This window comes from Budorcas taxicolor, chromosome 5 (assembly GCF_023091745.1).
Source record: "Budorcas taxicolor isolate Tak-1 chromosome 5, Takin1.1, whole genome shotgun sequence".
Taxonomy (NCBI): Eukaryota; Metazoa; Chordata; class Mammalia; order Artiodactyla; family Bovidae; genus Budorcas; species Budorcas taxicolor.
In genome coordinates this window covers 57,473,486-57,487,428 of record NC_068914.1, presented here as the reverse complement: position 1 = coordinate 57,487,428, position 13,943 = coordinate 57,473,486, and the positions used below count along the sequence as shown (strand labels likewise).

The following is a 13,943-nucleotide window of genomic DNA, read 5'->3' as shown; positions in this document are numbered from 1 at the left end:
TGCAGACATTCAATAAATTGTGCAGTGCTCACTATGCAAAAAGCCACAAGGTAAAGAGTTTTCCATGAGAACTGAAGAATTCTATGCTATGTATCAGCTCAATTTTAAAGTTTCTGGTCCTATTAAAGTCTCTGCAATCTATTAAACATTTTAAGTAACAACAATTAGTCCCTTGTCTTAAAGAAATGAGTATTTGTTCAAGAACTCTAAATTGGTAATCAGATAGAAATGCCAGAGTTGTTTGTGGGACATCCAGATATTTGGATAAATATCCTGATATGTATCAGCAGGCCATTCCATTCATTAGGAACAGTCTCACACACATTCTGTATTTGAATACTGGTACAGAAATGTGCTAAAAAAGGAGAAAAGCCCTGTTCAAACACTATGCAAGCTGCCATAATTTAAAGGATAAATCACACAAAAAAAATAGCTTATGAAGAATAAGACTCTGGCACTGTTTACTATGATATATTTTTGTACTTAAAACGTACGCTTATTTTCATTCAACTGCTCTCTAGCTTTTGTCATAATTTCCTTGCCTAAACCAGAGAAATCACTGAATTAACAGCTTTTGACTCTTCATTTACTCTTTAAAGGCTACTTTCTACTCTAGCAATAGATTTTGAGATTTGCTAAATAATTTTCTAAATCAAAAGCAATCATGAAAAATATGCTCAATCTTCTCATTGTACAGTAAAAAGTGTATTTCCTTAAGTGACTTAAGCACTTACTTCCAAATGAGAATGCGCAAACTGCTTGGCAACATCCAGATAATTTAGCCTCTGCAAAACTAAGGATGACTCAACGCTTACACACACACACACTGACACCTACAGACACGATGCCAAGATTCAGAGGTAGCCTCATCTCCAAATCTTTTAAAAATGTCAATATAAGCCTTGTGGTATTTCCTCAGGCGATGCTTGGAAAACAGAAGAACTAAACTGTATTTAAGTGAGATAACCTGACTTTTATTACATGATGAAAAGAGATGATGTCCATATCACTATTTTAAAATGTGGAAATCAAGCATTTTTCTAAATTCTGACGACAGTCAATATATTTACACAATAGGAGCTCTAACTCCTCTGGACAAGTATAGTCAGGAACTTAGGAAAACACTTCCCTATTCCAGATATGGAACAATGGTAGTCTCTAAAATGGTCACATTGCTCATCTCTTAAAAGAAAAAAAAAAAAAAAGAAAATGTTCAAGAAGGTATTACAAGAACCTCTTCTTTCTTAACTCTGTTAAAATCAAGAAGGAAAGATAGAAAAAGGCAGAAAGAGTAAACCATCCAGGTAAAAGCATAAAATAAAATATTACCTTTAGCTGGGTTTACTTTTATCCCTGACCTATACAGCATTTCCTCATTCTGCCAGTCTCCGTTCCTGACTGCCGTCTTGAGTCCATAGAAAACAATTAATGCAGCTGTAGAGTAAAAAATCAAGCTCTTGAGAAACCTCTTTTGGACTTTGACATAAAGGGCTCTGGCACCCACTGTAATGAGGAGGCAAAAGCCCATACTTGGAATATACAATACTCGCTCTGCAATTACAAAGCCGACATAGAAAAACAGGTTCGTGGCAGGAACAAAGGGTATTATTAACAAGGATAAAGACAGAACAACTATGTTCTCCGTAGAAGGAAGCTGTGTTCTCTGCGATGCATTGTTTCTAATGCCATTTTCTACTTTGGATGCAAAGCTGGGTTTAATCTCTGAGTTCCCGTACTCCACCTCTGAATGGCAGCTATGTCCATTTGCATTCTGCTTGCCATTTGTTACAAATTTCCCGTTGCATTCTCTTTCTATGCTTGGGCTCTTCAAACCATAGTAGGCAAGGAGGAGGAGTCCAGTATAGAAGGCCACAGTGTGTAAGTTTCTCCAATCAGAAATTGTTTTGAGCAGAGGCACGGCGTCCATTGACCAATCAAAACTGAGGGTATCTGGGCATAGCAACAGCCAAAGGTTCTTGGTTGGCAAGTAGAAGAAGGTGAGCGTGCGAGCCAGGAGGCTGTCTGAATCAGCAGCTGGGTTGTCAGAGTTGGAAAAGCTTGGTGGTTTGTTTCCCATCCAGTATAAACGGGCACCCAAAAGGGAAGCTCCCCAGAAAGTTAACAAACTAATGCTGAGAAAAAGAGACAAGTTCTTCCCCTGAAACCAAAAGAGAGGGGGAAAAAATTAAGATCATCATCAATAAGGCACAGGAACAGGTCATTTAAAAATGAAAAGTATCTTTAAATGGACAACCAAAAACAGAGTATTAGGTTTCAAATACACGACTTTGTTTCTATCTCCTTTAAACATGCTTACGGCTCCTATAAGCTTAAAAAAATTGACTATGGAATCCAATTCAATACAATTTTTCATGAGTATCTTTTCCTCTTGTTTCTCTCTAAATACCAGTAACCAGAGCTTCAATTTCTTGACTTCTATAAAATGGGTTGAAAATATTTCCCTCCCCAAACTGGTATTAGGTCAAAATGAGACCACAATATAAAGTACTCAGCACTGTATATGGAATATAGTAGACATCTAATAAATGACTTCTTTCATTTTATAGTTTAGATTCTGGAGAAAACAAAGAGCAGGCATTCCAAAAAACATGAAGTTGACAGGATTCTGCGTGGCTCAAAGGAAAAAGAGAATTTAGCTACAGGTATACCCTGATTTTCAAATGTTCACTTAATGCCACTTTGCTTTTACAAAAGACCTAAATTCGTACCTATTCTCATTAGCAACAACAACAAAAATGCAAAGAGGATTTTCACTTTTACAAAAAAAGGTGAAAAGTGAAAACAGTTTCAGCATTTGTTTTTGCAGGGAGCCTTCTAGAGAGGCAGTGCATACCCCAAACAGTGAGAGCGGAATCACCAAGCATTTTCCCCAGGAACTACCCTCAGCCTCAAGCTGCCAGGGCTTTAAACTGTTTCAGGGACCATCTGCACCTCATCTCCATTTATTTTGTACATCTGCTACCAAGATGTTTCCTAAGGTAATATAGCTTATTTGCTTTATGCTATTTCAGCTTACAAAAGGTTTCACAGGAACAAATACTTTCATATAATAAGGGGAACTGTGGTATGTCTGTGCCAGTCCCTGTTTAACTATCTTGATCTCTTTGCAGAATTTATACACTGGGCTTTCATCTGCTATCTGGTGTTCTCAGTGACATCAGTGATAATAAACATCTAATAAGACTCCTCATGAATCCTAAAATTTTCATGTCACTGATAACTTTTTAAAAGTAAAATGACTTTAATAAACAGACAAAACTGAGGGAGGAAGGCCAAAGGGCATCACTGCTAATAAGAAATTTCTGGCAAACTCTTTCAACCCAAATAAGAATTTAGTGACCTCAATTTAAGTTCCAAAAAGGCAGTGGGAAAGGGAGAAGAGCCGACACCATTTCCCAGCTTTAATGATTCACTGCTAATGTGATCTCTTACTGAGATCCCACAGAATGAGTGCACACATTCTGGCACTATATAAAACTGTCTTCCTCAAAAACATTCAGAAAGGTGCCTGGAACCATACAAAGAATATGCCAAATATTTAGCTTTAAAAACAACCTATAAAAGGTAACAAAAGCAAAAGTAAACAAGTGGACTACATCAAATTAAAAAGCTTCTGCACAGCAAAGGAAACCATCAAACAAAAAGGCAAACCACTAAAAATGTGAGATAATATTTGCAAGTCATGTATCTGGTAAGGGGTTAATACACAAAATATATAAAGAACTCACATAACTTAAGAGAAAAAAGCAACAATCTTTTAAAAATGGACAGAAGATCTGAACAGACATTTTTCCGGGGAAGATTTACAGATGACCAACAGGTATAGGAGAAGGTGCTCAATATCACTTATCCTCAGGGAAATGCAAATCAAAATCACAATGAGATATCACTTCACAACTGTAAGAATGGCTATTATCAACAAGACAAGAAATAGCAAGTGTTGGTGAGAAAGTGAAGAAAAAGGAACACTTCCGCACTTTTGATGGGGATGCAAAGTGGCTCAGCCACTACAGAAAACACTGCAAAGGCCTCTCAAAAAATTAAAAATAGAACTACCATACGATTCAGTAATTCCACTTCTGGACATCTGTCCAAAGGAAATGAAATCTCTATCTAGAAAAGATACCTACACACCCATAATCACTATTCACTGCACCATTATTTACAACGGCCAAGACATGGAAACAACCTAAGTGTCCATCAGTGAATGAATGGATAAAGCAAATGTGCTATCTATGCACAATGGAGTATTACTCAACCATTAAACTGTAAGTTCTGTCAACAGCAACAAGAGACCCTGAAGGCATTATGCTAAGTGAAATAAGTCAGACAGAGAAGAACAAACACTGTATGACCTCACTAGTAGGTGGAATATTTAAAAAACAAAACAAAAACTCAACTTGTAGGTAAAGACAGACTGGGATTGCCAGACGCAGGGGTTGGGAGGACAGCCAAAATGGGTGAAGGGGTAAAGATAGTCAAAAGGTTAAAAAAAAAAAAAGTGCAGTTACAAGATAAATAAGTTCTGGAGATGTAATATATAGCATGGGGATGGTAGTTAAAAACATTGTATCGCATATTTGAAAGTTGCTAAGAATACATCTTAAATGTTGTTATCACAAGAAAAAAACAGAAATTTGTGTGTTTGTGGTGATGGATGTTAGCTGAGGTATTCATTTGGCAATATATACATATATCAGATCATCATGTAGTACATTTAAAACTAATTCAATGTTAAATGTCAATTATATCCCTCCTCAAAAAAGGAAAAAATCCTAGTCCACAAAGCAAAGTATTTTAAGCATGTGCAAGTTCTATGAAAATAGTGTCTTATCATATGATGCACCCATCACTGAACTCTCCTCCTCTGACTGTCTCTCATTCACCCCGGCTCTGCTTGCTAGAAGCCACAGAACTCATCCGGGATCATCTGCTCCATCTCTACTCTGAGCCTCTGTCAGCAAGGATCATGATATTACCAATTGTTATTAAATACTACTGACATCATCCTAACTTTTCTCCATCTTCATAGTCATTTACCCAACTGCCTACTGGGCACAGTCAAAGATACATTAGGTACCTCAAACTCAAACTCCCCAAAGTAGAAATTTTTCATTAATGTCAGATCATTCCCTGGTGGCTCAGTCGGTAAAGAATCTGTCTACAATGCAGGAGACCCAGGTTCAATCCCTGGGTGTGGAAGATCCCATGGAGAAAACAATGGCAACCCACTCCGGTACTCTTGTCGGGAAATCCCATGAGCAGAGGAGTCTGGTGCACTACAGTCTACAGGGTTGCAAAGAGTCAGACATGACTGAGCAGACTAACATACACACACATTAATGCTAAATTCACAGAATTAATGGCCTAAAATTAACTGTTTAACAAGTGTTAAAACATTTGTGGCAGATTCCTGCTCAAAATTAATTTGTGTAATGCTAAATAGAATTTTTAATGATGGGGGAGTAATGTGTTCATTAGCCACCAGTCTTTCCATTTCAGGTCTGTCCTAGCAAAAGCCAATGTTTGAAGACACACTTTTATCTAAGGATAACTTCTACAAACTATTCCTTTGCTCCTCTAAAATTCCGTCCAGTAAAAGTTCTAAAATTTCTTGATTTTAAGAGAGAAAACTCACAAAACCATAAAAGTTGTAATAATTTGTTAGATCAATCACATAATTGAGTATTCTTGGATTACACAAAGGAGAAACATATTATTTGGCAAAGACAAATGAGGCAAGGTACCAATTTATCATAAAGAAGACAGATTTGAGACAATAATTTAACTTGGAATTTGTACCAAAAGTCCATTTTGTAACTGAGTATTAACCAAGTCCTCTAAGTATAACTAGGGCCATTCTACTACAGTATCTTCTGATGGGGGTAAGCAGAGAAGATGAGGAGAGGAAGAAGGCATCACAAAAACAGCTATATTCGGGCAAGAAAAGTAAGGGAGTAAGAGAATTACATGGGGAGAGAAATGTAACCAGGTTTCTTTGCTGGTCATGAAACTCCAGAAAAAGTTGGTCTTCAGTTCAGTTCAGTCCTCAGTCATGTCCTGCTCTTTTCGAGCCCATGGACTATAGCACGCCATGTTTTCCTGTCCATCACCAACTCCCGGAGCTTGTTCAAACTCGTGTCCATTGAGTCAGCGATGCCTCTAACCATCTCATCCTTCATCGTCCCCTTCTACTCCTGTCTTTAATATTTCCAGCATCAGGGTCTTTTCAAATGAGTCAGAACTTTGCATCACATGACCAAAGTAATGGAGCTTCAACTTCAGCATAAATTAGCCTTAAAGATTACATAATTATGATTATAATTATATAATCATAAATTAGCTTTAATGATTATATAATTTGATTATTATAGAAATGCCATAAGGCAAAACTATCTTATTAATTTTTAATAAAAGCATCATTATATTAAATTTTAATAAAATATTATAAAAATAAAACATTAAGAATTAAGATATGATTAAGTGATTCTAGTCTTAATTATGATGGAAGAAAATATCAATACACTCAACTACAAAATAAAGATGTGAGTAATGAAGACAATTCAATGATAAATATTATATAAGAAGGTTGCGTGCATGCTCAGTCTCATTTGACTCTTTGCGACCCCATGGATGGTAGCCCACCAGGCTTCTCTGTCCACGGAATTATCCTGGCAAGAATACTGGAGAGGGTTGCCATTTTCTTCTCCATGGGCTCTTCCCCAACCAGGGATCAAACTCGCATCTCCTGTGTCCCCTGCATTGGCAAGCAGATTCTTTACCACTGAACTACCTGGGAACCCATAAGGCTAAGTGCTGAGAAAATGAGAAAAATGAAAAAGCCTGAAAACTAAAATGTGCGTTAAGATATTTTACATTTTAAAACATTTTCATGTACAGTCTCTAATCTAAACAACTGACATAATAACCAGGATCAAGAGACTCAAAGATTCTGAAGTGAGACATCCATGTGTTCATTCTCCCATAATGGCAAAATCTACATGGGCTAAATAAATGACACTAGGGAAGGAAAACTGAGCTAATAGGTTAGAGACAATCAAGGCTAAAATTTTAAAAGTGGAAGAATTTCTAAAGCCTTGAGGTAGGTTCATACTTTAAAAAGTGGTAGCCAAAGATTGAAGTTGTGACTTTCAAGTCTCTTTAATGCCTTCTCATAGAATTTTGTTTAAATTATCATTTATAAGAATGGAACTCTGATAAAAACCCAGTCTCTCTTCTAACCTCATATTCACAAATCCTGTGGAGACGGAAAGCTTTTATTTCTTGATTTTGGTCGCTAAAATCTGATTTATGGATTAAGTTAACAGTTTTGATTGAGCTACAACTAGGAGCCTCAGCACCTCTGCACTGTTTTGTTCTCCAAGTGGGGCCGCAAAATGATTCAACACAGGTATTCCCAAGATAAGGCATGAGAATTCTGATGAGCTGCCACCTTAGACCTGAAAGTCAAAACTGGTAAAACACCACATACAGAAGATGAGATTCTAAATTCTGGGAAATTTTAACATGATCTGGGTATAACCTATGATTGACAGCATTATAAAATGATTGCAATTTAACAAAAAAAAAAAGGCTAACTGGTTCATTCAAGACGTTAATAAGGCTTCTTTACGCGACAGACACTCTTCTTTTATGTGCGGCATATACACCTGTAAGAAGAAATGAGAGCCCATGTATTCTTGGAGCTTCACATATTCTACTTTGTCTAGAAAAATACTTTGGAAGGAGAAGGATCATAGAGACTTCAATGATAGTTTTCAAACCTAAAGGATGATCAATATCAGCTGTGAGCTTTTAAAAATACTGATGCTCTAGTATAAAATCTCCACCGGAGATTATAACATAGGCAAGGTTGAGAATCATTGAATATTTGCTCAAGTCTAATACTTATTATTATCACTGAAAATACTGTTGGACTCTAGCTTTCATTTCACAAAGTCTAAGGCATATTTTCCTCACATGCTAAATGAAGGAACCATAATGAAATGTAAATAATGCTTCCTTTCAGGCTCTGGGACAAATTGAATTCCTAGTGTAATAAATGAGTGCCATGAAGGTCAGGCTACAAAGAAATTGAGATCTTTGGAATAAGTAGAATTCAGGGTTGAAATATTCAAGTCTTGTTGCAACATACAGAAGACAAAGGGCTTGTTCTCAGAAAAAAAGAAAAAAAGAGTCTTCTAAGTATATACCACAAAAAAGCAAATAATCCAATAGTAAATATAGGTGTGAAACTACAGACATGAAATTCAGAGAAAAGAGATCAATAAATATTTGAAAAGATGCTCAATCTCAATAATCAGTAAAAGCTGAAGTGAAAAGAACATATTTCAAATAAACTTAAGCAAAAAAAAAAAAAAAAAAGAACTGGATATTAAAGTCCCTGAAATTGGGCTGAAATGAGAACTACCACACACTGGGGAAAAAACATAAATTGTGCATACTGGGTGGGAAATTTGGAAGTGTTTAGGGAAATTAATAATTTGTATCCCCTAACATTTGGTCATCTGAATTTAGTTACATATTCTTTAATAAAACCTCTTATATATGACTACAATGTCATCTAATGAAGCATTGTTAATAAAAGCAAAAATAAGGAACGAACTAAAAACTTCATTACATCCATATGAAAATAAATTATGGTAGTGATCTTATGATCTAATCTATAATGTAATTAAAAGGAAAAGCATATATATAATCTCTCTATATAGTATACAGCTACAGAGGTGCTGGGTTCAGCAGGAGCAGGCAAGGGCCGGGCCCCAACGCTCCCTGTGGTCTAGTGGTTAGGATTCGGCGCCTTCACAGCTGTGACCCAGGTTCGATTCCCAGTCAGGAAAGCCTTTCTTCTCAGGGCTTCCCTGGTCGCTCAGAGGTTAAAGCGTCTGCCTGGAATGTAGGAGACCCGGGTTCAATCCCTGGGTAAGGAAGATCCCCTGGAGAAGGAAATGGCAACCCAGTCCAGTACTCTTGCCTGGAGAATCCCATGGAGGGAGGAGCCTGGTAGGCTACAGTCCATGGAGTTGCAAAGAGTCGGACACGACTGAGCGACTTCACTTTCACTTCACATATTATATAAATATATATCAACATGAAAAATACTATATAGCAATTAAGGCAAACAAATAATTTTATAGTAACATAGCTAGTGAAAAATCATTGTGTAAAATGTGCATATTATAAAATCACATTAGCCATTCAGGAAATAATACTGTTTTTTCACAAATGCATACATACGTTCCTAAAGGTTTTTTGTTGGTTTACTTTTTCCAAGTCTAGAAACAATTAAACCAAACATAAGAGGATGAAATATCTGGGACAGGATACAGCAGGGAGATGGACTGATGAGTAAGAAAAAAGGTAGCTTCAAATTTCTGAGTAGTTGCTATTTATTCATAGTCCCTCAAAATTTATTACAATAAACAAAAGTTCTAAAGATCTGTTATGCCTCAACTTATGCTTCTTGAGTTTAAAAGAGAATTTTTCTGCTTTGAAATATACAAATAATGTTAACAAATCTAAATTCTGGTTACAGGCACTCAAGTATCTAATGTGTTAGTACTATAATTTTCTATATTCAATAATTATGGTAGCTATTTTAATTTCTTTAATTAAAAGCTCTTTTCCATGTCCCTAATCTATCTATAATTATTTTGCAATCTTTACCCTAATTTTCCTAGAAAATCTCTTAATTTCACAATACACCCTAGCTGGCATACAAAATTATGATAATGTTACCCGACTCTTTTATATCTGGGGTAAAATAACTGACACATCTTTGAATTCCCTGAAGTTAATATACACTCTGACGTTTGTAGGTATTCAAATAAATTATTCTTAAACTAACTCTGACCCTCAAACCGAAAGTCTATTTAAACCTATCATCTCACACATTTTGAATCTTGTTATGCTAAATCCTCATTCCTAAGCCCTTATGAAGGGCTATAAATTAAACAATATTGCACAACTCCAAGGCTATTTAAAAATAGCTTGGTTATCGTCATATACAGAAAGTTGGCCTTGTCACCTCTATATCATAACATTTTTTGCCTGTCTCAATCTCTCTCCATGAAGAACAAAAAAGCAATGACATATGTTCTGGAGGAACACTGTTCTGACTACAATTTCATTCCAAAAGTAGAATTATAAATGGGAAAATGACTAGATCCCTAAAAAAAATTCTCAGCAAACATATTTTATGTCAATTATTGAATGGACAGGGTTCCTTCATGGTTTAATTCACTATCTACTTACAGAATGACATAAATCTGTTTCATGAAAGCCTAATTTCTCTACAAATTCAAATATGTTCTTTTTTTTAAATTCTCCTTTAACATAAAAAGAGAAACCAGATCTAATCTCCATTTCATTTTAAAGAATTATGTATTTCTAATCACAAAATTTTAGAGATTTTTCTGCAATTGTCAAATAGGAAATCACAGAATGGAAATCAGGTAAGAATATAAAATTCATACCTGACAATTTTATCTCTCGTCTTTGGATACTAATGGAATAAAAGGATGTAGCTAGAGCTTAACCAAATAATGAGAAATTTATCATAAAATATCAAAGCCTTTCCCACACATCACCTGAAATATGAACGCAAAGCTGATGAGAAGACCCTGCCACATAAATTAGTGGTGATGTCTTTATAGAAGCCATACAGTGATTCCCCCCCCACCCACCCCCATGCGAGTCTTTGATTAATGAAATAATGTAAGAGAAAAGCAAAAATCAATTACAACAGCTCCCCTCTACATTGTTCAAGGAAAACTACCATTCATGATGGCAGCTCCAATACTGCCTTCTGCTCTCACATATTGTGAGACAAAAAGGAAACTGAAAAGAATTGTTTCGGACTCAATGAAAGAAAAATGTAAACATTTTGCTTTAGAGTATTAAAACCATCATGAGACTCACTTTTTGGCAAAGTAATGAAAATAAATTACTTAAGCATAAGGCTCATTTAATTCCAAATTAAGCCCTTGGCAATGATAGTAGTGTGGTAATAATAAAGTAGATAAAAATCAGTATCTGAAAGTTATAAGAATAACTGAGAGAAAAGACTATATAGACATAACAAAAGTTGAGCATCCTCTATTTTGAATCCACCATTCATCACTGAAGTCATAAGCTTTTGCTATATCAACAATACAGGATTTCTCCTCGCTGTTCTCCTTTCTGAAATAGTTCTCACTGGAGACTCACCCCAAAACATTAATATAAAAATAGATTTTTCTGAATACATGACAAGAAGGAATGTATGGCTAAAAGTATAATTGGAATTTTTTTTCTAGAATATATTCTGAGATTAATCAGAATTGATTTTGCCATAATCAAGTTGTCAGGGTAGTTCTGTTTCCCTTCAAAGAGAAAATTGTTTTCCTTATTAATAATTACCCTATATACAACATCAGAAACTTTTTTCTATACCAACTGACAAGATAAAATAATTTTAATATTTGATATTTCAAAATTACAAAGAGGTTCAATGGGTGAGTTCATCCAGATTTTATGAGGAAAGAATTTTAAAACTGAGAGAATTTAAAAAAATGTTAGTACATTTAAAAAAAAAAAAACATATGTTAGCAAGATACTTAACACTTTATTTTATAAGGAATTTTTTCATTTATTTAAACTGACTCTATAATATACCATAATACTTTGTTAAGCTTGGCCATGTATTAGAAAATATTCCTTATATCCAGGCAAATATTGAGCAGCTTCATAAAATCAGGTAAAGATTAAAATTCACTGATGAAAACGTATAGACTTTTTAGACAAGATTACAACTTATCAAACAAGACTTTCATGAAGGGAAGAATATGGCCATATAAAAATCCAAAGAGTTTTAAAGCATATTCATGTATGTGGTACACTGAATAACACATGATATTTATCCACAGTTTAAAATCAAATATATTTGGATTACTTTGGTAATAAAAAGCAACCAGAAACAACAGGATTTTTTAAATTTCAATCACAACTATTAGTTTATTTGAAATTTTCTCTTCATGTGATATGTCTTCATGTGATACTAGCTAACATTGGAGAAAATGGACATTAAAAATTATTTTTAAATGTGATGTAAAGAGAAAAAAACCTAAGATGATCATCTATTGTTCTTTCATTTAAACATAGCTGAAAACTCCTTAATTTTACTTAAAATTTTGTTTTAGTTATTGCTTAAAAGGTGTTACCTAGTGTTCACATCTTGATTTCATATACCATTTTCTAATACGCAGAACCAAGGTTCTTTGGAGAAATGTACTGATTTTCGGCCTGGGCCAGGAAATATAGAAGGTGAGCCCAGAGAATCTTCTAGTGCTAAAAACTAAGAAAGTGCTCAACAAACACACACACACACACACACACACACACACACACACACACACACACAACAGGATACAGCAAAGGGTCAAAGGGACACAGGAGCATGCTTAAAGAGCTCCCCTGGCCAAAGCCAGACAATTTGAGCAAGAAAAGAAGTAAAGTAGTATTAGGTTATAATCTAAAGTATAAAATATCCATGAGTCTATAATGACAAGTGAAATAATAAAATGATATGAGAAAATGGGAACAAGAGGGAATATAACTTTACAAGAGAAGCTTGAAAAACACTATCTCAGCCAAATGATCAAGGTCAACCTGAACAGTAATAAATCACGTTGATAGAATGTACCCTTCATTTCTGATATTCTGTGATGAAAATGCCACTCTACCTGTGTGCTTCCTTTCAAAACCAAAAAATCCAGTCTAATCATATGAACAACATCAAGCCAATCCCAATGGAGAACATTTTACCAACTACCTGACTGCTGCTAAGTCACTTCAGTCGTGTCCGACTCTGTGCGACCCCATAGGCGGCAGCCCACCAGGCTCCCCTGTCCCTGGGATTCTCCAGGCAAGATCACTGGAGTGGGTTGCCATTTCCTTCTCCAAACGACCTGACTAGGAATCCTCAAAACTGTCAAGTTTATCAAAAGTAAAGTTTTGCAAAACTGTCAAAACCAAGAGGAGCTGACGAAGACATGACAAATAAATGTAATGAGCTATCCTAAATGGCATCCTGAAAAAGAAAAAAAAAGGGCATAAAGAAAAAGTGAAGGAAATCTGAATAAACTATGAACTCTACAGCATACATCAGCATTGGTTAATTAACTGTAACACATATACTATACTAGTGTAAGCCGTCAATAACAGGCAAAACTATATTTGACTATATGAGAACTCTGTTCTACTCAATTTTTCTGTAAACATAAAACTGTCCTAAAAAATAAAGTCTATTCTAAAGAATGGTTGTTTCTAGAGTAACAGTTGCTAGAAACCAAATGAAATTAAGTAGATGACCTCTGATGGGTCAATATCTAGGAGCCAAGAAATATTAACTGAAAAATTAACAAAAACATAAATGTCTGTTAACATTTTACATGTCTTCAAAATTAAAAGGACAGTATAAAAGAATGAAGTAAATGACCACTGAATTCAGGTTAAATATTCACAGCTGATTATATGGACTGTATGAGAGATGATATACTGATTTCAAATCCTGTTTTGTGTTTCGTCTGGCATTCCACAGATTTTGTTTTACTAGAAACCTCCAAAAGAGAAGCAAATATCCTGGGAAGGACGCTTCTAAACCCACGGCTAGGGTGTTTTGGTTGGCATGGTGACCCATTCTTCCTCATTAAGCTAACATGGGGAAATTAAGCAGTTAGCAATTCCTTGCGCACCCATGGCGAGCTGCTTCCAGAGCTAACTATTGGAAACTGAAGTACCCAAAGAGTTCAATTACTGAAAATGCATGGGTGTGCCACAGCCCCTAAACCATTACACTAAAAGCTACCCCCTTAATGTCAGCCTTCAGAGTAATCTTGTTTAGCTTAAAATAAGAGGTTTAA

The 13,943-nt window shown here is 35.4% G+C and overlaps 1 protein-coding gene across 1 annotated transcript in view; it reads right to left on the bottom strand.

The window, feature by feature from the left end:
- TMTC2 (transmembrane O-mannosyltransferase targeting cadherins 2) overlaps positions 1-13,943 on the bottom strand; it is a 429,922-nt gene that overhangs the window by 219,379 nt on the left and 196,600 nt on the right. The window contains exon 3 of the mRNA XM_052641014.1: positions 1,330-2,158. Within this exon, the coding sequence (XP_052496974.1) occupies positions 1,330-2,158 (829 nt within the window). The remainder of the gene's footprint in view (positions 1-1,329; positions 2,159-13,943) is intronic.